The sequence below is a fragment of the Trichomycterus rosablanca genome, chromosome 12 (assembly GCF_030014385.1).
Source record: "Trichomycterus rosablanca isolate fTriRos1 chromosome 12, fTriRos1.hap1, whole genome shotgun sequence".
In the NCBI taxonomy this organism is placed as follows: domain Eukaryota; kingdom Metazoa; phylum Chordata; class Actinopteri; order Siluriformes; family Trichomycteridae; genus Trichomycterus; species Trichomycterus rosablanca.
In genome coordinates this window covers 32751278-32772562 of record NC_085999.1, presented here as the reverse complement: position 1 = coordinate 32772562, position 21285 = coordinate 32751278, and the positions used below count along the sequence as shown (strand labels likewise).

At 38.6% G+C, this 21285-nt stretch overlaps 1 protein-coding gene across 1 annotated transcript in view; it reads left to right on the top strand.

Annotated features, from left to right (window-relative positions):
- Positions 1-20233, top strand: part of il1rapl1a (interleukin 1 receptor accessory protein-like 1a) — a 147034-nt gene extending 126801 nt beyond the window's left edge. Inside the window, exons 7-12 of the mRNA XM_063005967.1 lie at positions 5372-5504; positions 12633-12778; positions 15447-15593; positions 16840-17010; positions 18163-18207; positions 19518-20233. Coding sequence (XP_062862037.1) covers positions 5372-5504; positions 12633-12778; positions 15447-15593; positions 16840-17010; positions 18163-18207; positions 19518-20233 — 1358 coding nt within the window. The remainder of the gene's footprint in view (positions 1-5371; positions 5505-12632; positions 12779-15446; positions 15594-16839; positions 17011-18162; positions 18208-19517) is intronic.
- The last annotated feature ends 1052 nt before the right edge of the window (positions 20234-21285 follow it).

Below are 21285 nucleotides of genomic sequence, written 5' to 3'. Positions count from 1 at the left end.
TTTATTAAACTTGGTAAATCTAAATGCCAACAGCATTTCATGATTATAATGTTTGTTTGTATCCTCTACAGTGTTTAACTACTACCATGACTAAACAGATTGGTAAATAAACTGTTTTAAAAGCAAATAGAACTCGAGATTGTACAGGCAAAAGCCACATACAGTGAAAAACACACTAACATGGTATGTGCACGTTCTGTCCTTTACTTCAACAAAGTCCTAATTAATTACCATTGCACTTTCTTTTATTAATCAATAAGTCTTCTTCAGTGCTTATATTCAGGGTCACTGTCTGGCACCTTGAGGGAGCCTGGAAGCTATGCCAGAATTACTGGGTTTTAAGGCAAAAATCCAGCTTGTATACACCTAATACATCACAGGAAATCACATGCTTACTTACTTACACTTGCTTAGGGAGAATTAGGAGTAGCCATTACACCTCCTGGTAATGCCTTTGTTTTAAAAAGGAAATAAGAAGGTTAGCCACACTGACACAGAGAGTACATGTCTAACTTTACAGTGACAGTAACCAGAGGCAAGGATTGAACCCAGGTCGTTAAATGCAGACACAGTGTGGCACCCACAATACCTGCTGTACCACTGTGCAAGCCGTGACTACAAGATGTAAAATGGATCATCGATGAGGCATCACACACAAAACAGCACAGAATCAACACAATCAATAGACTATTTAGCCAAACTAATTAGCAGAAGAGAGAATAATTATTGGCACAGCACAGACGGATAAACATTTACAAAAGTGCACAAAACAACAAAGTTCTTGTCTTATACAGTATTTCAGCCAATCACTTACACTGTATGGACAAAGTATTGGGACATCCCTTCTAATTATTGAATTCATGTGTTTCAGCCACAACAACAGGCTGGAATAAATCAATTATATAAAGGAAATTATATGCTTCCAACTTTGCAGCAACAGTTTAGGGAAGGCCCCTTCCTTTTCCAGCATGGCTGTGCCCCTGTGCACAAAGCCTGGTCTATAAAGACATGAAGAAAGTCCAGTGGCCTGTACAAAGCCCTGACCTCATCCCCACTGAACAGCTCTGAAATGAACTGGAACATCAACTGAGGCTTTTCTTACCAACATCAGTGCCCAGCCATGTAAATGCTCATTTGACTGAATGGACACAAATTCCCACAGACATACTTTAAATTCCGAAAAGCTCATGGTCGGGTGTCCAAATACTTTTGGCCATATTGTGTATTTCTGTTTGTAAATAATAAGGACGAGACTCTGGAAGCAGTTCATGTGATTGGATTTTAGAGCATCACTCCTAACCACATCGTTTCAACCTGCTGTAATTCTAACTAGGCTCATTGTTACAGTGTGGCATGTTACACAAGGTATCATATTTACAAAAACAGCAGCTGAAATAAGGGGATCTTGTGCCTCCTGTTTGCACTGGCGTTACCAGTCTCATCAGAAATCAGAAGTAATCTCAGTATTTGCCAGGGCTCACGGCTTTGTCCAATCACCACACTATTTTCATGCTAAACATGTAAGCAGCCAGACATGCTTTTACAGTAATTGAAAGCATGCAGCTAAGCCATGAATAATGCAGAAAGAAAAATACATTTGTTAATGAATAATTCAGCTTAAGACAGACAAAACAATTTTCAAGTGTTTTACATAAAACTGGAGGAAATTATTTTGTACGTCTTTAAGTCATGCAACATTGTTGTAGACCACTAAAAAGTTTATATTTGGCTCGGCTTGTGAAGAAAGCCAGAATTATGCCTGAAGGGATTTTGTGAGGCATGATGACATCTAAAGGTTTTCATTTGTAAGCCCAATAGTGGTATTAGGTATTAGCTGTGAGGTTTACTGCAGATACCTTCAGATGCTACGGTCAGACTAGCTCAGAATAAGACAGCACTACTAGATGTCTTAACCTAATAATCTAATACAGTATAACCTAAAAGGATGTAATAATGACTGTTTACAGATTTTTAGGAAAACTTTTTTGATAAAGCAGATGTGCATAAAATGTTAAGCTTTATTACCTGTAGAGGATTGATAAATTGTCTTTAAACATATAGAGAATAATTCAAAAATAATTACATTTATGTAGCTAACACCAGAGCTGAGGGTCTACCCTGGTTCAAATCTTAGCTCTGCTATCGGTTGGCTGGGCGCCATCTAGCAGGCACTAATGGCAGTGCCTGCAGCAGACACAATTGGCCATCGAGTCTGCTGTGTGGGAAAAGACCAGACTAATAAAGTGGGTGGTATCTTCAAACGCTGTGCAAGGACCCTGGTTACCGGACAAAGTCCTTGGTCGAATAAGAAGGGGTCAAGGTACTGGGCACGTGTCAGAGGGGGTGTGGAGCAGGTGAATATACCCTCCTCGAACGCAGTCCGGATCCCCTGCTGAAGAAGGCTAATCAGGAGAAAAAGGGAGAAATTGCATAAATAAATAGAACTAGAAATATGACATTGAAGTCATTAATACTGCTCATGAACAATGCTAAAAAATAATGTAGAGATTGTTTACTTGAATAAAGTGTTAGATATCACGTTATGTGAATTACAACAGACATTGAATACAGAACCAAAAACTCCTAATGAACGGCCAAGCGCAACAGGACAAACTCCCCAAATATTACAGGTAAGAAACCTTGAGAGAAACCAGACTCCTGACAGAGACCTCCATCTTCCTTGGTGTCCTACAGGATCGATCGGATGTATTATTATTGGATTAAATAAACTAGATGTGTAAAAATTGTATTATTTCTAACAAACATTATAACAATATGACAAGTAAAGAATTAATTTTAAGTTCATCATGATTTAGTTCAGTCTAGTGCTGTAATAAAGTCTGATGGTGAATTTTTAGATATTGTGAATGCAGTCAATGCAGATTCCCACCACGTCCATCAGTACCTGCATTGTTGGTATGAAAGCCTCAAACCTACATGCTTCATCCTCAAGTGGGTGAAAAGGTTCACATCAGAACCATGTTGGAGAAGATTTAGTTAAAATACGATATGAACAAAATCATTAATAATAAGATGTGATTTACATAAAACATGTACATAGAAAGTTTATTTGTCTTTAACAAGATTAAAATGACCACAAGATCTTTATGTATCTCCATTGTCCTGCAGTATTATATTCCACTGCAGTATGCAGTTTCCGGGTACGTTTGAGACCATGATCTGATCTTTTGGTAGACAGGATGGGTGCAGGAATGTCATCTTTTTATGGCCGTATAGAAGAAAAGTGCAGAAGAAGTTAGTTTTAATGAGTGCTTGCTTGTCACGGAGCTGAGAGGAGGTGTAAGTAATTGTGACAGGTTAGGATCTGATTGGCTGTGTGAGATCTGAGAGCTGTTTCTATACTGTACATACTGATGCCACTGACATCCCTGTTGACGCACAGTTTTATGCCCCAGGGAAAAGTGTGTGTTCATGTGCATTTGTTTTATCCAGTAAGTGTGAGATAAAGTTTAGTAAAATTGCTAGTATCAGCCACTGAAGACATTTAGCATCAGTAATGTTAGCAGTAGTTGCTAAACAGATTGCACAATGATGAGAAGAAATTTTGATAATTCTGGGTAAGTACTAAACATCCTTTCTGTTTTAATACAAATTTCCTTTATTTTAAACACTTTGGTGCTTTGTTCAATTGTTTTAGTGCATCATTCACATATTTAAGCTTTAGCTGACTGCATTGGCATTGTCCAATACAGGTAATGATACAATGAATCATTTCCCCTCAATGATTGCAAGTTACCTAAGTCCAGAGGCAGCAAAATATACCAAAACATGGATGCATCTTCCATCATGCTTCACAGTTAGACTGAGACTTAATGTTGGCATTTTCCTTTTGTCTCAACTTTCATCTGAAGTTTTTATATAGTCCTGTCTCATGGTTTGTTTTTGCATTTTTCCCTATATCTAGTCATATTCAATTAGCCAATTGCATTACGCTTCCTCTACTGATGTTGACCTCCACTCCTGATTGAAGAGAGCGAGACATGACACGCCCCCTCCGACACGTGTGCAGTAGCCGACTGCATCTTTTCACCTGCACGAGGCGAATTCAAATGCGGATCAGCTTTTGTGTACCAAGAGCCACACCCTGATCAACACATTATCCCCATCAATCAAGGCACCATCAATCAGCCAGCAGAGGTCGTAATTGCATCAGTTATGCATTGCATCAGCTCTGGCTCCCCACCCTGTATGAAGAACAGCCAATCGTTTTCGTGTAGCCGCCCAGCCCAGTCGGATGGCAGAGTAGAGTTTCAAACCGACAAGTTTGAAATGTCAGCTCTGGTGTGCTAGCATGTTTTACCGCTGTGTCACCTGAGCGGCGTGTCTCATGTTTTTTTATTGATTTATATTTCAAATTGTGTTTGTTTAAAATGATGAAAGTTTAACTGAATTCTGCAGATCTTTTGGCGCTACCAGTTTTAATCAACTCCATTATAGTTGCTGTGGTGTTGTGTTCTTGGTGTGATCTTTGCAAGATGACCATTATTATGAGTGTAAAGTTTTTTTTCCCCTGGTTTCCCTATTGATTCACAAACAACATTTAATTCACACATTGATTCACACTTTAAAACATTTGTTAGCCTTTTTGCTGTCTTGTATCTCTACATTTTTGTTTAAGGTTTTCAGATTTTTCGTTTTTCAGGACAGTTAATATGAGCAGATCTTTTTTAAAGTAGTGTAGACTTTGTGTGTGGGTGTGAGGGGGTATTTTTAATGATAGGGCACCACTTCTACAATCATTAACACAGAGACTGGCCTACTATTTATAGCCTGAATGGTGAATGATTGATTTATAATGTATTTTTAATATCATTAGTTTTATTTGTTTCATTGATGTGTTTTAACATCCTCCAGTAATAATAATATTCATGACAATTTAAGAGACCAGATTAGATGTCGGTTTTGACGGTTTGAAGAATTTAAGAAAAAATATCTGATGCCTGTAAGGCAAATGGAGAAAAAATTAATTTGCCAGTCTAAAAGAAGCCTTCTACTCTGCGTCTCTAATGAGCTCTGGAGCTTGACCTCATTAGATAAGTGTGTAACACCTGAGTGCTTCAGTTCTGAAGAGTAGACGTATCCGCCCCAGTACATTACAACTACTGCTCTCAGTGCAGTAAAATTAGAGGTATCAGTGGAAACAACAAGGCGTAAAAAGCATTGGAAATGTTAATTACCTGGAGGCACCTTTGTGGAATTGACAATGCCTCAGAGTGTCGATTCCATCATGCACGCCACTCATCCTGATAAGCATGATGTCTTTGATGTCAACTCCACTTTACACAGGTGTGATGTGACTCATGAGTGCACGTGGGTGAATGTTAAGTGTGTCTTTCTGTGCCCTCGCCAGGCTCTTCGGTCAATCTGACGTGCCGTGCGTTCTTCGGCTACAGCGGCGATGTCAGCCCTCTCGTGTACTGGATGAAAGGGGAGAAGTTCATCGAGGACATGGACCAGAGCCGCATCCGCGAGAGTGATATCAGGTGAGACTAAATTACCCTGAGGACAGATTACACAGCACACTGCAGAATAAAGCTACTGACCCAACACACAGATCAGACACTTTGCTAAAGGCTAAGACACAAAAGATAAAACAGAGATGGTAATTGTTTACATGAGCTGAACATAATGCGCCGAACGAGAGCACATGCTGTTCAGATACACATCTCAACAAAGGCCTGGATTCTGAGAGTACATCAATTTCACATGGACTGTTTCCCACTGATCTAAAAGCTGAAGTCATATTGAATAATTCACTGTAATAACTCACGCCGAGTGCAGAGTATATCAATAATGCAGCTAATCGACTATGCACACTGAGTGCAAGCAAGAAAGCCAAGAAAGGGCCATGTATACAAAAGGTTTGCATACCCTTAGAACAAAATTAACAATGTAATTTTTGTGTTACTGATATTTTGCCATTTAATAAGGCATTTAACAAGTAATAAGGATGGCTACATTGTGTCAGTAAAACATGCTAGCTCACCACTGCTGAGATCTTGAGCTCCTGAAGTTCAAATCTCAGCTTTGCTATCAGCTCTTGGGGGCACCTACACAAACATGATTGGCAGAGGGTGGCCAAGCTGAAAGGATTCCTATTTAATGTTACAGTTGCACCTCTGCTGGCTGGTCGAGGCTTCTGCACATAAATGATGAATAATGGAGAGCAGTGCTTGACTCTCCATATGCAATACTGCTGTCTGTGTGAACCCGCCACATGTAGAGGTGATAGATCTGGGGAATTCGATACAACAAGATCGAGAGAAAAAGGGGACAATGCATTAAAAAATCTTTTTTAAGTCCCTGAACGAAAAACGCTTTTATTTCAGATGCTTACATAATTAAAACACATTATAGAGGCAAATTTATCATCACAGTGCAGAATTGTAATTTTCTGATTAAAACAGTGACTTACAGAGCAGCTCTAAGAAAGAAATTGTAATCACAGAGATGTAACATTATATTTGATTGCTTTATAAACATGCAAATATGTTGTTCAACTTGTTTTATTATACTATTACACTCATTAACATTTTTAAAATGACCAGCTCACCCATTTTTAATAATATAAATGCTTTTAATAGTAAGTGTTAGGCAAACCCTTTGCCTGTATAATTCCTTTTATAACACTAATAATTCCAAACAGATCTGCCAGGTTTATTGACAAATTTGCTTGCTATTTCTGCCATATTTATATATGCCATATTTATTCTGCTTGTTTTTACACTAGCTGTTTTACACTTGCTATTTCAAATCAGACAAGGTTTAATGAGGTTCAGAGTAAAATGATTTTTAATTGGTTCTGTTTCTTTTTTATTGATATTTTTAACATGCATGTTTCAGTGTTGTACTTTGGAATTTGTTTTTTGTTTTTTCTGGATGAGGTGATTTTTTAGTATTTTCAATTTTAAATGTAGGAGGATAAAAATAGCATTTAAGTGTACATACTGTTCAGCTCATGCACTCACAGTGTAGATCACTTTCTTTTCCTGTACTTTATCTGTATATATCTCGGTTAGGGTTAATAGACACCCCCGTTTTAATGCTCTAGTCAGAAGCTGCTAAAATGGAATCAGCCAGTTTAGACTTTAAATATGTTTTCTAACAGACAGCATGATAAATGACTACATGTTATTTTGTTCTGTATTACTGTTTAAATTGGCAGTGCTTTAGTCCTAACCGAAGACTTTCTACACAGACTACTTTTCCTCTGGGGCTAGACTAAGCTCCATGCTGAGAGCCGCTCTGGAACAGAGTCAATTTCATGATGACAAAATTACCTGTAATGCACAACTCTGTAATAGGCCTTAGATTGCCTTGCTAACAGTGGGCAGGCAGCCTCGTCAGGTCACTGTCCTGCTGTGTGCTAACATGCTCAGGGCAGTAAGCAGAAGGGAAAGTGGGTGAGTTCTCAGCTTTGGCAGACTCGGGCGTGACCTTCCCCTGAGAGATGTATGGCATTTCCATGATGCCCTTAAGTTCTAAGGAAATAAGGACAAGAGGGCTGCTATTAGTATATAGCTAAGCATAAGAGAGTATTAAAGTTCCCTTTTATGGCTGCTCAGGTGGCGCAGCGGAACCAGAGCTGGGATCTCGAATACATCGTATCAAATCTCAGCTCTGCCTGCCGTCTTGGCTGAGTGGCCACATGAACAACGATTGGCCTGTTGTTCAGATAGGGGTGGGATTAAGCTGAATAGGGTCTCTCTCTCTCATAACTAATGCAATTATGACCTCTGTTGGCTGATTGACGGCGCCTGCACAGAGGTGAACAGTGCTGAGCTGCACTGCACTCGTCAAAGTGTAGGTGATAAGATGCATACGGCATGCTGCCTACGTGTCGGAGGGGGGCGAGGTTTAGCTTCGTTCTCCTCAATCAGAGCAGGGATCGGCATTGGTGGAGAGGAAGCATGACGCAATCGGGCAATTGGACGAGCTAAAAAGGAAGAAAAAAGGGAGAAAATGCATAAACAAAAATATATTTTTTAAAAGTTCCCTTTTATTGTGGGGGGTGGGGGTATAAAACTGTAATGACCAGTTTTTGTTTGGGGTATCACATTACAAGAAAGAATAGCAAACTGGTTAGAATGTAGACTTTGACACCCACCTATGTATCCCAATAAAATAAAAATATCCATAGCCATGGTTCTTCTCCCGAGAAAGTCTTTTAGCTTGATTTAGGATAAGCAGCACTATTTTGTGTCAGTTTACAGCACAGCTCCAATGATCTATATATACCACGCTAGAAAGTGTCAAGCCAGCCAGCCCTAGCCAACCGTTAACTTATTGTCATAAAAGTATTTTTTAGTCACACTGACAGTTTTCCACCAAGCACATCAGCAGCACTGCCGTCACATTTAACCAAAATACAATACTTTAGAAAACAGCTGCTGCCATCTGATTTTTTTCCTCAGTAGCTCACAAATTCTGCTCATTAATGCTACACTACAGGTACTTTACAGAATCTGTTATAAAAAATCCATACTGTTTCAGATTTAAACTGGTCCTGATTGTAAATCATTCCCTTTTAGGAACCTGTTTTGGTAAAGAAGTTTGTTGGTTCAAACCCACCACCATCAAAATGTCATTGTTGGGCCCCTAAACAAGGCCCTTGACTCTCGTATTCTTTTAATCGTATTAATGGAATTGTTGTAATGGAAGTGTCAGCTAAATGCCATACATGTCATTTAAGAAACTGTAACAGTCCCAGTCCTCTTCATGGCATGTACATTAACTCAATCTTTTTGTTTTCACCCTTCACTCACTCGAGTCACCGCCTCTTCTCTCTGATTGGTTCTTTGGTTCATTATTCCCAGCTGCTCCACATTTCATCCCTGATTGGTTTGTGTATGTTTTACCCGCTCAGTCCTTGTCTCTTTGCCTGACGTTAATGATGCTGTGTGTTTTGACATGTTGATGGGTCTTTGTTTATTCAGTTTGTGCTCATCGATTCCATGGGGGTTTTTTCTCTCTTTTGATTTTCTGTTGTTTCTCTATAGTTTTTGTTTAAAGTTCTAGGTTTAGTTTGGTTGGTTAGCATTGTTTCTGGGTTGAGAGTTCATGTTTGTTCCTAGTTCAGTGATTTGATTAGCTTAGCTTGGGGATTAGTTTCAGTGTTCTCAATGTTTAGCATCAGTTTTTAGTATAGTACAGGGATTAGTGTCCATGCTTTTTCTTAGTCTAGTGATTAGCTTAGCTTAGCTTAGCATGGGGGTTAGTTTCTTTGTTCAGTGTTTAGTATTACCAGTCAGTGTAGCGTTGGTTATTGTCTAGTGTTCCTTGGTCTGTGTTTATAGTTTGTTCCTGTTGTGTTCATCCCTGATTCCCCTTGCTGGTTATGTATTTTTGTTACTATTGTTTTATTTTATCATGTTCATCATGTCTGCACACTTGCGTCCTGCATACTCAACCTATCATTACATAAAATCAATTTTTATGTTTTAACAAGGCAAAAAAAAAACTGAATATGAAAACTTAATAACTCTGCTTTCTTAAATATAGAATTAATGGTGGTTGCATGTCCTGGTTCTCTCCTGCTTTGAATGTCATTAAAAATAAATGAAGGATTTGAAATTTGCAATTCATCACCCTTTAAGTCTCATGTCTGAAGTAACTGAGAGTTGCATCTGAAGAAAAACACGATGAGCTTTGACTTTAAACAGCACTGAAATTAAGCAACGTTGCACAACTAGGTATACTTATGTTGGCTATGAATTTAAACCACATTTTTACAAAGATTGTTTCCAGCTACTTTTAAACAAAATTAACCAACACATTCTCTAGAATTTCATCTGATCAGGGGAATTAAAGGAACAGGCCAAAACATTTGATCATATTTATGAGTATAAAGACAAAAGAGGTGTGTAAATGTAAACAGTGGAAGTATAATAAATAGCCAAAAATAGATGACTTACTGTTATTGTATTGGATGGCATTCTATGCTAAGGTCAAAGGTAAGCACATTCTGAAACCCAGTTTATTTTTGCTCTTTTCTATGTGACTGTAGAATTATAAATAGATCTGAGTAATTTTTTTTTTTTTTTCAGTACAAACCCTGTAACTCTAGGTGTAAAAAAATGTCATGATGTCTGCATTATGTTCTCATCTGATGTAACATTATATTTTTTATGTTAAATCTGACCAAATATACAACCAGAACTGCTCTTCAAGAAATGAAAATAGCGAAATGTTTGTATTTATTTAGTATAGCAAGCTTTGCAAATCTAACAATCCTGTGTGAACAGTAATTGCGTATGACATTTGTGAATTCCCCTTCGTGAACGAGGTAATATTTCTGTGGCGTTTTTGGTGTTTTTGCTCATTACATGGAATGCTATGCAATTTTAGCAAGTCTCTGATTTGACTGCTCGGCTGTTAAACTATTTCATCTTCTTCAATCACTCTGACGTGACTGTGTTTTGGATTATATTTCTGCTTGACCTAGCTGTAGCTCAGCTTTACCTCACATACAAATGATTTTTTTTACACTCTTGAGAAATTTTGGAAAAGATGAAGGTCATTTTTAGCTTGAGGTTTACACATGAAGCAGACTGCTGTTTTAAAACCTAAAGAAATCTAAAACCTAAGGAGAACTACCTACCAGCTCAGAGAAATTAAATTATTTTATTTTATTAAAAGTAATCATTGTAAAACAACTAGCTAAGTATGTTTGTTTTTGCTTGTTTTAATATTAAAACAAATACACCAGCATATGAACCTATCTACAGCTCATTACTCCTATTAACTATACATTCAACTATACAGAATTCAAACTATACAGAAAACACTTCCACGTCAAACTTATAAACTTAAAGTACTTAAAATAACATCCAGAATTCTGGATGTACTTTACAGTATGTGACCAGATACAGCCCATTAGCAACAGCCTTTAGAAGATTAGTGTGTTAGCTAAGGGCAAGTGTAGTTTAACTAGTGCAGTCCAAATTTACATCACTGAATTATCACCAGATATTTCAGAAAGCCAGGCATTTCACTATTCATCTTATTCAATTTGATTTTGAGTAAATAATAAAGGCAAATAGTAAAGAGACTCGCAGCTATCTGCTATTAGCGTTAGCACACCAAATCATAACATTAGCACAGCAGGTTAGAGCGAAGCTTTTAGGATCTAAGATTAAATTTGCTCATCAAATACTTAGCAGTTTATATTACTTTTTTTTTAAGAATATAACAAAATAACTGTGAAGTAGATGATGTAGATAGTGCTGGTCAATAGTAATGCATAGCCTGAGCATAGCATGTGCATTAGCCAAGAAGAAAGCACACATTTTGGGGGCATTGTCATTAGCTAAAGATAACTTTTAGCAAGTTGTGCTTGCTGTTCTAGAGGTATCGACTTCTATTGTTTAAGTAAAGAGTTTAAAAAAAAAAGGACAGCAAGATTTTTTTGGCCCCTTGGTGACCATTATTGTACAGGAGCTCATCAGTCATCAGATACGAACAGTACATTTTCAGTTACACCTAATTTACAAAGCTGATGTTCTGCTATATGAGTCTGTTTATTCATGCAACCTGTGTGGCAACAACCATTACAAACAGTAATTAATGACTTGCAAAGAGGTTTTCCTCAGCAGGAACAGAATCAATTTGGCATTGATTGCATTCTGTTAATGCAGGGAAATGTGGGTGTAAAATTAGATTAATAACGCAAATAAACGAGTTTACCATTAATTACAGACTGACATAGTCAGCATTTTGTAAGGTTCCATAAGCAAACGATTCAGACATCCAAACTGTTTCACTGAACGCCTCATTGTTACTTCACAGCAAACAATAGTGTTTATCAAAGTGGAACGGTATCGAGGTTCAAATCTCGTCGAATCTCTTTAACACTTACAGTCCCCTCCACAGTTATTGGCACCCTGGTAAAGATAAGTAATGAGGGTTATAAGAAATAAATTTTCTGATGAATTAGCTCAATCTTACACTGGAAAAAACAGGGAAACTTTTAACCTTTTTAACATTTCTAAAATCTAACGTTTTTGTTAGTGTTAGATTTTAAAATGTAAGTTGCTGGATTGGCAACTTAAAGTAACTCTAGGTGTAAGTAAGTGTAATGAATGAGTGTGATGGGTTTTATTTTTAGCTTAAAATACATGCTGGTAGGTGGGTTGCTCAATCAGACTGTATTCTTGCCGTGCTCCCAGTGTTTCCAGGATGAATTGTTACTGAAGAGTATGCATAAAAATGGCCGGCACGGTGGCTAAGTGGGTAGCACTGTCGCCTCACAGCAAGAAGGTCCTGGGTTCGATCCCCAGGTGGGGAGCAGTCCGGTCCTTTCTGTGTGGAGTTTGCATGTTCTTCCTGTGTGGGTTTCCTCCAGGTGCTCTGGTTTTCTCCCACAGTCCAAAGATGTGCAAGTGAGATGAAATAAAGATACAAAATTGTCCATGACTGTGTTTGATATAACCTGGTGAACTGATGAATCTTGTGTAATGAGTAACTACCATGTCATGAATGTAACCAAAGTGTAAAACATGACACTAAAATCCTAATAAACAAACATAAGCATAAAAATAACAAAAAAACAGAAAACTACATAATATTTCAGTCTTTAAGTCTGTCCAGTCACACATGATTTTTTTTTAAAGGACTATTCGGGAGCACCTGGGCGAGCAGGAAATGTCCATCACTTTGACCATAGATTCATTAGAAGAAGGAGATCTGGGCAATTACTCGTGTTATGCTGAGAACGGAAACGGAAGACGACAAGCAAGCATACAGATCAGCAAACGAGGTATTTATATATGCATTTATATATTTATATACACGTTCAGTACAGTGAGTTCTGCAGTGAGGAAAAATAAACCGTGTTTCTTATAACCTTCCTACGGGTCTCCTTCAGGCGTGCATTATCATTTAGCGTTTCCTTTGAAGACAAGCAGCTTTAAAGGCTTCTCATCTCCTCTTCATATAGCAGTTCAGAAGAAGAGACGGTGTCAGAAGTATCTGAAATATTCCCTCTCAGCTTGTCTTCAGACAGGCGCATACAGCACACGTGCACACACACACACACACACACTGTAGTTCACAAACCAAAACGCACACCCTCCACATCTTAAAAGGAAATACGAGACTTCAGCTGCTCAACAGTCCATGGTTGGCATAGTCTGGTTCTTCTCTCCATGATGTGCCATACATTTTCAACAGGAGACAGCTCTGCACTGCAGGGAGAACAGTCAAGCACATGCACCCTATCAACAAAGCCACATCATTTCTCTGTATTATTTGAATCTTTTCACAGTGTGATGTACAGTAGATGGTAAAATACCTATATTATATTCAGTCTTGCATTAAAATTTTTCTTAATTGATTCACAAATTTAGCACAAGGTCGTGTGGCACAACCCAAATCCTCCAAAACCCAGTTGTAATTACCTTATTGCTAGGTACAAAACATTTTATGTCATGTATGAGAATGTACAAATCACAAATCTGTGTCCTTATTGCATTTTACAAAATGTCCCAACTTTTTCAGAAATGAGTGTGTATTATATAATAGCAAAAAATAAATAAAAGGACATTGTAGAAATAAATCTCATTAAAATGATCAAATGCAGTTTTTGGTGTGACAGTTATCAGCTAAATTGTATAATTGTGACAGACCTGTTTGTCAGAGTAGTTTTAAGGAAAAAAAGTAAGAAGGTTAAGTAGTTTTAAAGAGTTATTTTGAAAATGTACTTTTAATTATGCTGTCACATTCGGTCCTATTCTTTTGGATAAATGCTGCATGTAGGTGCTCATCAGAAAAGTGCCTGTACACCCACAACATGAAGAAAAGAATGGCAGTTCACAACAATCATCCTTATTTTACTTTGTAATATTAAAAGCAAACTGAATTTTAGTCCTTGATTTACACAGATGGGCGACAAATCAAAGGAAATACATTTACATTTTCAGCACTTAGCAGACGCTTTTATCCAAAGCCACTTACAGTGCTGTGACAGTATATTATCTAAGCAATTGAGGGTTAAGGGCCTTGCTCAAGGGCCCAACAGTGTTCACCTGGCAGCAGTGAGGATTGAACCTGCGACTTTTTGGTTACTAGTCCAGTACCTTAACCACTAGGCTACAACTACCCTTATAATTTATAAAAACTTATAATTTATTTAGTCGGTTGCTATCACCTGTAACTGGAACAGCTTCAGCGTGGCTTTTAGATTTTCTGAAAATGTACTGAACCCCATTCTTTCGGAAGACACGTCCCTCAATTAGTGGACATCACTGTCTGGTAGGTTATACTGGACTTTTGTTTTTCCTAAACTGGGAGAAGATCTATTAAAATATTAAAACATATAGTGACTGATATCAAACATGATTTAACCAGTCCAGTCACCCCTCTTGCTCTGAGGATGGGGACATTGTCATCGTAAAAGCATCCTCTCACCACGATCAGGTCTTCCATCATATTGATCAGGTGATCAGTCATAATAAACCTATATTGATTTGCTGTTATTCCTTCCTCTGATGGGACAATTTAATCCAAATTATGCTAGAGAAATAGCTCCACAGCATCTGCATTACTGTTTCTTTCTTTCTTTTTTATTATTTTTTCTTTAACTTGTCACCCAGGGACAAATTAAATTAGGACGTGTGAACAACAGCAAAGATTTATCAGGTTTAATTAGCTATTTGTTTATATTTAATCACATTTAAGTAGCCTAAAGTGCAACGTCACCTTCTTAACACTCGGCGCAATAACAAAGTTGTGAAGTGAATTCAGTTGAAAAAGATTTGGACAAAACATTAAATATTAACCCTCTGTTCTGTTTGGGGTCCCTGAGACCTCAGAGCTTTAACAGCTCACACAATATGCTAAGCCTTTTTCAATCAGCTTGATACTTCATACTTCACACCCCCAAATATATACACTTCTGTATGGGGTATCAGAGACCTTGGCTAGAATACATGATTAAAGGCAATAGATGTTCATACACACACAACTCTTAACAAGATTTAACCCCTCTTTCTCCTGGCTTTGACCTGGTAATTCCAGAACTCTCCATTTCTTTCATTTTAGCCTAGATTTAGTTTATATCATTTATTAACTACAACTGTTGGTAATTGTTGTGGCTGATACCAAAAAAATTAGAAGTAATGTCTCAATACTTTGTCCATGTAGTGTATGTCGTGGAAGGAAAGCCATTTGGGATTTGGCATGTGTGTTTACAGATATTCCTGAGCGCAAGTGTTGATAAAAAGTATTTTTGTTACACGTTTACCAAAGAAACCTTACAGAAATGTATGTTAAAATGCAGCTATATTGTATAAGTAGCATTCTTACTGGACTGTTTTTTTCTTTAAAGATTTATTAAAATAATTAAAATGACCAATGTCAACGCTAAACTAACAGTTGTGTTCTTGCTAAATGCCCGCATGACGTTTGCTTCCCCGTTTTGCCCTCAGTGGAGCTGATGTACACCATGGAGCTGGCTGGGGGATTAGGAGCCATTTTGCTGCTGCTCGTGCTGCTGCTCTCAGTGTATAAATGCTACAGGATTGAGCTGCTGCTCTGCTACAGACACCACTTCGGAGGAGAGGACTCGGATGGCGGTAAATACGCGCTGCATACTGGGAAGTGTGATCCAGCACTGCCCTCCAATGCACAGAATCAAGCATAACACCTTCAAGAACTAAATCCACAAGATTTCCGGCCACCCAGCAGTTTAAATTAAGAACGACATGAATTCTTGTTCTCTTTGGGATCCTAAAAATATCAGATCCTTTTTTTACTTTGCGCCTGGGGTCAGATTTTGCACTGTTTATTCTATTTTCTATTTTGTTTTTCTTTACGCCACTCCTGTATTTAGGGGCTGCCAGTGTGGCTCATCAGTTGTCAAAAGATTCAATCCACATATCTAAGGGCCTTGCTTAAGGGTCCAACATTTGCAGCTTGGCACATCTTGAACTTAAAACTTTTTGATTGAACAGCCCAGTACTCTACTTAACCTTGTTAGGAAGGTCAGACAAGAAAAAAAGAGCTTAAGAGGGAAAAGAGCTCTTGGACATGTACCTTGTCTGTTGTAAAAATAATGAAAATTATTGTGTTATTATTATTCATTTGATTTGAAAGATAAAATACGAGGGATCTTCAAAAAGTTTTCGCACTTTTATATTTTGGTTATAAGCGGTGAGGGTGGGAGGAGTAGTAATCGGTCGTGTCTGAGAGACTGAGAAAGAGCTTATAGTCCAGATTTAGCACCATCTGATTTCCACATTTTTGGACCGTTTAAAGAGGCTTTAAGGAGAAGAAGATTTTCATGTGATGATGATGATGTGAAAGCAGCGGCACATCAGTGGCTACATGCTCAACCAAAAAACATTTTTTGCTGATGGCATTACAAAGTTGGTACGACACCGGGCAAAATGCATTGGAAGGTGACTAAGTAGAACAATGATGTAATTTGTTTTTGAAATTCTTAATGCATAGAGTTAAATAAAGTGCAGAAACTTTTTGAAGAACCCCATGTAAAACTCACTAGGAATCAGGAAAATTCAAAATAAAATCTTTTTGTCCTCAGCAAGAAGCTGAACTGGCGCTTGGTTTAGTAGTAGTTTAGACTAGATCTTGGGAGGACTAGGTGTTTTCTAGAAGCTACTTTTGTACATAAGCATCCTTACCTCAGTTATGTATGATGTTGTTAGCATTTTAAAACATTTCTGATCCTTAAATGCATCCCACATTTTCAAAACACGTTACAGCTATTAGTTTTTAAATAAGCCTATATATGTTTGTAAATTTTTGGTGCAAACATACACTATTATAACATCTTTCTTCCTTTTTCTGTTTTTTAATCAGGTCATAAGGAGTATGATGCCTACCTGTCCTATAGTAAAGTGGAACTAGATCAGTGGGGGCAGGAGCTGCAGGAGGAGGAGCACTTTGCCCTGGAGATCCTTCCTGATGTTTTGGAAAAGCACTATGGCTACAAACTCTTTATCCCAGACAGAGATCTCATCCCCACCAGCAGTATGTGCAGCTCGTCTGTGTGTGTTTGTGTCTTTGTGTCATTCTGTTCAGCCATCAGTCTGTAGTTGTATACCTGTGTGCCTTAGTGTTGTGGCATTAAGATTCATAGAATGATGAGGGCATTCAAGGCAAACAGTTTTGAAGGAGTATGATAGCTTTGTACAGACCTCAGTGGTGAGCTAATAAAAGCCCTGAAATGATACATTTCCAGTAAGTACTGTAGCTAATGAAAAACTGTCAGACACGGCAGTCGCTGCATGCTGTCAGGTGACCAGCTGTGCGCTCGTTTCCTTGAATTAATTTAAACTCCCATATAAAACCGGCTAGTTTACAAACATAATTTACATAAATATGACTTGTTGGCTGTTTAAACCCATTAAAATGTACACAGAGCAGTGGTCTTGTGTCAAGGTCAAGAACAAAACCCAGTCACTTTATTCTGAGGAGACATTTATGTGAATGGTCAGGTGTAATTTAAGAACCACCATAAAACAGGTCTGCCAATAATTAGAAGCTGGTAAAACGTCAGTGTAGAGACTGTAGATCAATCAGCCCCTTCATGCTTGACTTAGGTTTGTTGCTGACCTCATAGACTAAATAAAAGCAGGAGAGAGCTTTTCTTCTTGTATTGCAGTTGGCAATGGATAATCCTTTAGCCGCCCCTTATTTAGGGGTCACTACAATGGATCATTGTGGTCAGTATACCTGACTTGGCACAGTTTTTATACTCTGAATGCTCATCCTGATGCAACCCTCCTTATTTTATTTAGACTTGGGAGTGGCACTGAGAGCACACTGACAAGTGCACCTCCATATAGTTAGGCTGTTCCACCATTCCCCCCTCAGACATAGCTAATCATGTCTGTGTAGATACCCGACCAGCCAAGCAGTAATAGGCTAACATGATGCACCACCAGAACTCCCAATAATACAAACACTGCAATTAAAATAATTTACCAGTTATTAAACATAAGCTTAATTAACCAAAATCATGACATTTTTATTTGCAGCATTAGAAATGGAACAATGTGAGATTCGTCGGTGCATGCTATATGTGTAGTCACTGTGTGTTGTTTAGCGTCTGTGTCAGATACTACGATTGTGTTGTGTGTTTTCATATTGCTGTATGAAAAGTTCAATGTTTATGTTTAGGTCTCAGCAGTGAACATTACCAGGATGAGACACAACTTGTTAGAGGTAGAGTTTCATCTCAACACACATCCAAACACATGTGATCTAGACTCTGTTCAAGCAGTTTCAAACATTTACAAGATTATTTCATGTGTCTTGAATGTGGTTGTATAATTTGTCTTTGGTGTTGTTTGTCATTTGTTATTCATTTTATTTACATTTATAGAAATTGTGCATGTCAGACAGATTCTCTGTATTTTCAAGTTTCATGTAACACAGATAGTTCACCTAGGCAGGTTGGTCAAACCCTGGCACAGTGAAGTCCAAATCAGAATCTGTAATAAATATTAAGGTATGTAGCGACACAGGGAAGTCTTTTTAAACACGTCGACGTGGACATGTGGACCATTCTTAGCAGTGCAATACCCCCAACAATGGTAATAACAGGACACCATTTTGACATGTTTTTGATTTCTAATTCTCAGGGACCCTACGCAGTGTCCTTGTGTTCCCTACACACTAATCATGTTATGTTGGCTAAGGGAACTTCAGTTGGTTTAATCCCCTCATTCGAAATGCCCTGCAACATCATCACATAAACTTTAGAGTTGCATTGACAGCAATCTTTGACTGTTATCTTGCTTTCTAAACTAGCAAACTAATAAAGCACATGTTTTATATTGTTTATGCAAACGTGATTTTATGGACACACGACAGGTTTGTGTCATGATTACATTAAATTGATTAGCTATGTAAAAGTTAACAAGCTAAATAAATTTTTTGGCGAGTTTTGCAGCGTTTCTAGACACTCACTGGATACTTTCCTGTAAATGGTAGTTTTCAGCTTAATGAATTAAACATTAGTCTGACATAATCCCACTTATACCGTTTGCTGCTGTCAGATAATGAGCCCGCTGTCTTAATGTGCAAGACAAGCGATGACTGATGGGTAAATTTTACTGTCAACTCTCTTTGTAGTGATGAATCAATGAAGTTCCCTTCTAACTTAATGCTTTCACTCCGTATAGTTTAAAATCTCACTTAAAATGGCTAAATTTTCTGTGTAGTAAACTTCACATGGAACTACCAGGGTTATTGGAATGCACCCTGAATCTTGAATAATCTATTCTTACATTATAAGAAGTCATAACTGGAATGGCCACATGCTGAGAAACTGGAGGAGCTGGAGTTACGAACTGAGAGACAATAGTTACCAATTGCGGAACCTTTAAAGTTGATGCAGTGATTTTCTAAACACACCAGAGAAATAAAAGGGAAAACGTACACAGGTTAAAATGACAGAAATAAGCCAAAGCAATAAGAAAAGCGAAGGGTACCATAAAAAAATCATCTTCTGTTTCTCTGTGTGTCTGCAGCATACATTGAGGATGTGGCACGCTGTGTGGAGATGAGCAAGCGTCTGATTATTGTACTGACTCCTGGCTATGTGCTGAGGCGTGGCTGGAGCATATTCGAGATGGAGTCGCGCCTTCGCAGCTCTCTAGTGTCAGGCGAGATCAAGGTGATCCTTATCGAGTGCGCGGAGCTGCGTGGTATCATCAACTACCAGGATGTGGAGGAACTCAAGCAGTCGATCAAGTCTCTAACCGTGGTGCGCTGGAGTGGGCCAAAAAGCAACAAGCCTGGTTCACGTTTTTGGAAGCAGCTGCGCTATGCTATGCCATGTCGTCGACCGCAGCCCAGCCTCCGCTCCCCCACGGTGGATGCAGGAGAGCCCAACCCATTTGCCCACCTGCACACGGTTTCGGCTATCTCAGTGGCCACGGCGGCATCCACAGCGGCCGCTCCAGCTCGCCCAGAGCTTCGGTCTGCGCTGCGCAGCTCGTACCGAGCGCATTCTCTGGCAAGGCAGAAACACGCCCACTTCCGCAGCTATGACTACGAGCTACCACTGGCTGCAGGGGCCACTCTGCCCGCACAGCCTACCTACTGCAACCTGCCACTTACGCTGCTGAACGGCCAGTGGTCAAGCACCAAGAGTCAGCACAGCCTGGATGAGCCGCACGCCAACAACAATGCCATGCTGCCACTGCTGCCCCGTGAAACCAGCATCTCCAGTGTCATCTGGTGACGGAGAGTGAGAAGGGATTATAGAACTCCTGTAGACAAACTAAGCTTGGCCAAAAACTCCTAGCTTGTAGGTGACGTAGAGAAGTTAGGCCAAACAGATATACAGAACGGCGTTAGCATCAAGCGAGCTATAGTCGTTCTGTATCCAGCTGCTAGATCTGCTGATCTCATACTGAGACCACTGTTGAAGTCAAGCTCGACAGTGAGGAATTAACTACATAGTGCCATATTAACTTAGTGGGAACTCTAAAGGTGACTAAATGAGCCTCACCACCTGAACGGAAACAGGGTCCCGTGCAGACGTCTGCAGTTTATGCATAGCATCACCGTATCCCTGTCTCTGTATGTTCAGTTTCGATCACACTGCCTTTTGTTTCTCTTTCATAGCTGAAAAGGTTCATCAGTGTGTTCGTTGTGTCTAACTGATGATCTTTTTACCGTACTTCTTAGACTTGCTGTTCATTTACTTTTAGTTGAAAGCAGTGTAGATCATTTTGAATTAAAGCCTGATTAAGTGAAAGGTTGAACCTTTTGTTTTCCCCAACAGTTTGCTCTACATGTCGATCCAAGTATGCATTTCTGTTGGCTTCTCTATGGTGTGTATTTATGATTTTTACTGGACACTTTGTAAGGGGGAAAATCACAGAGAATATGCAAGGAGTGGAGCCCATCCTCAAATAATAAAAGGTATTTTAAGAATCAAGAAATCTATTTTTATAAATAAGAACTGTTTCTCTCTAATATAACAACATCACCAGAAGAATGGTGTAAAGAACTTGTGCATTTGGGGTATTTTATAAATTTTGTTACATTGTTTGTTTCTGTTTGTACAACCTACAATAAAATAACTTGATGTCCTGAAATAAATTTAGGAAACAATAGTAAACTGCATTTCCTATAGATGGGTTGAATCTACATACAAGTACATGAAGTTTTCTTCTTTTCTTTTTGAATAACTCTTGAAGCTTAAAAGGACTTGAAATCCTGTGGGAGCATTTCCACATGCGTAGAGGATGGATATGTATTATGATTTGGATATTTATATTACTATGT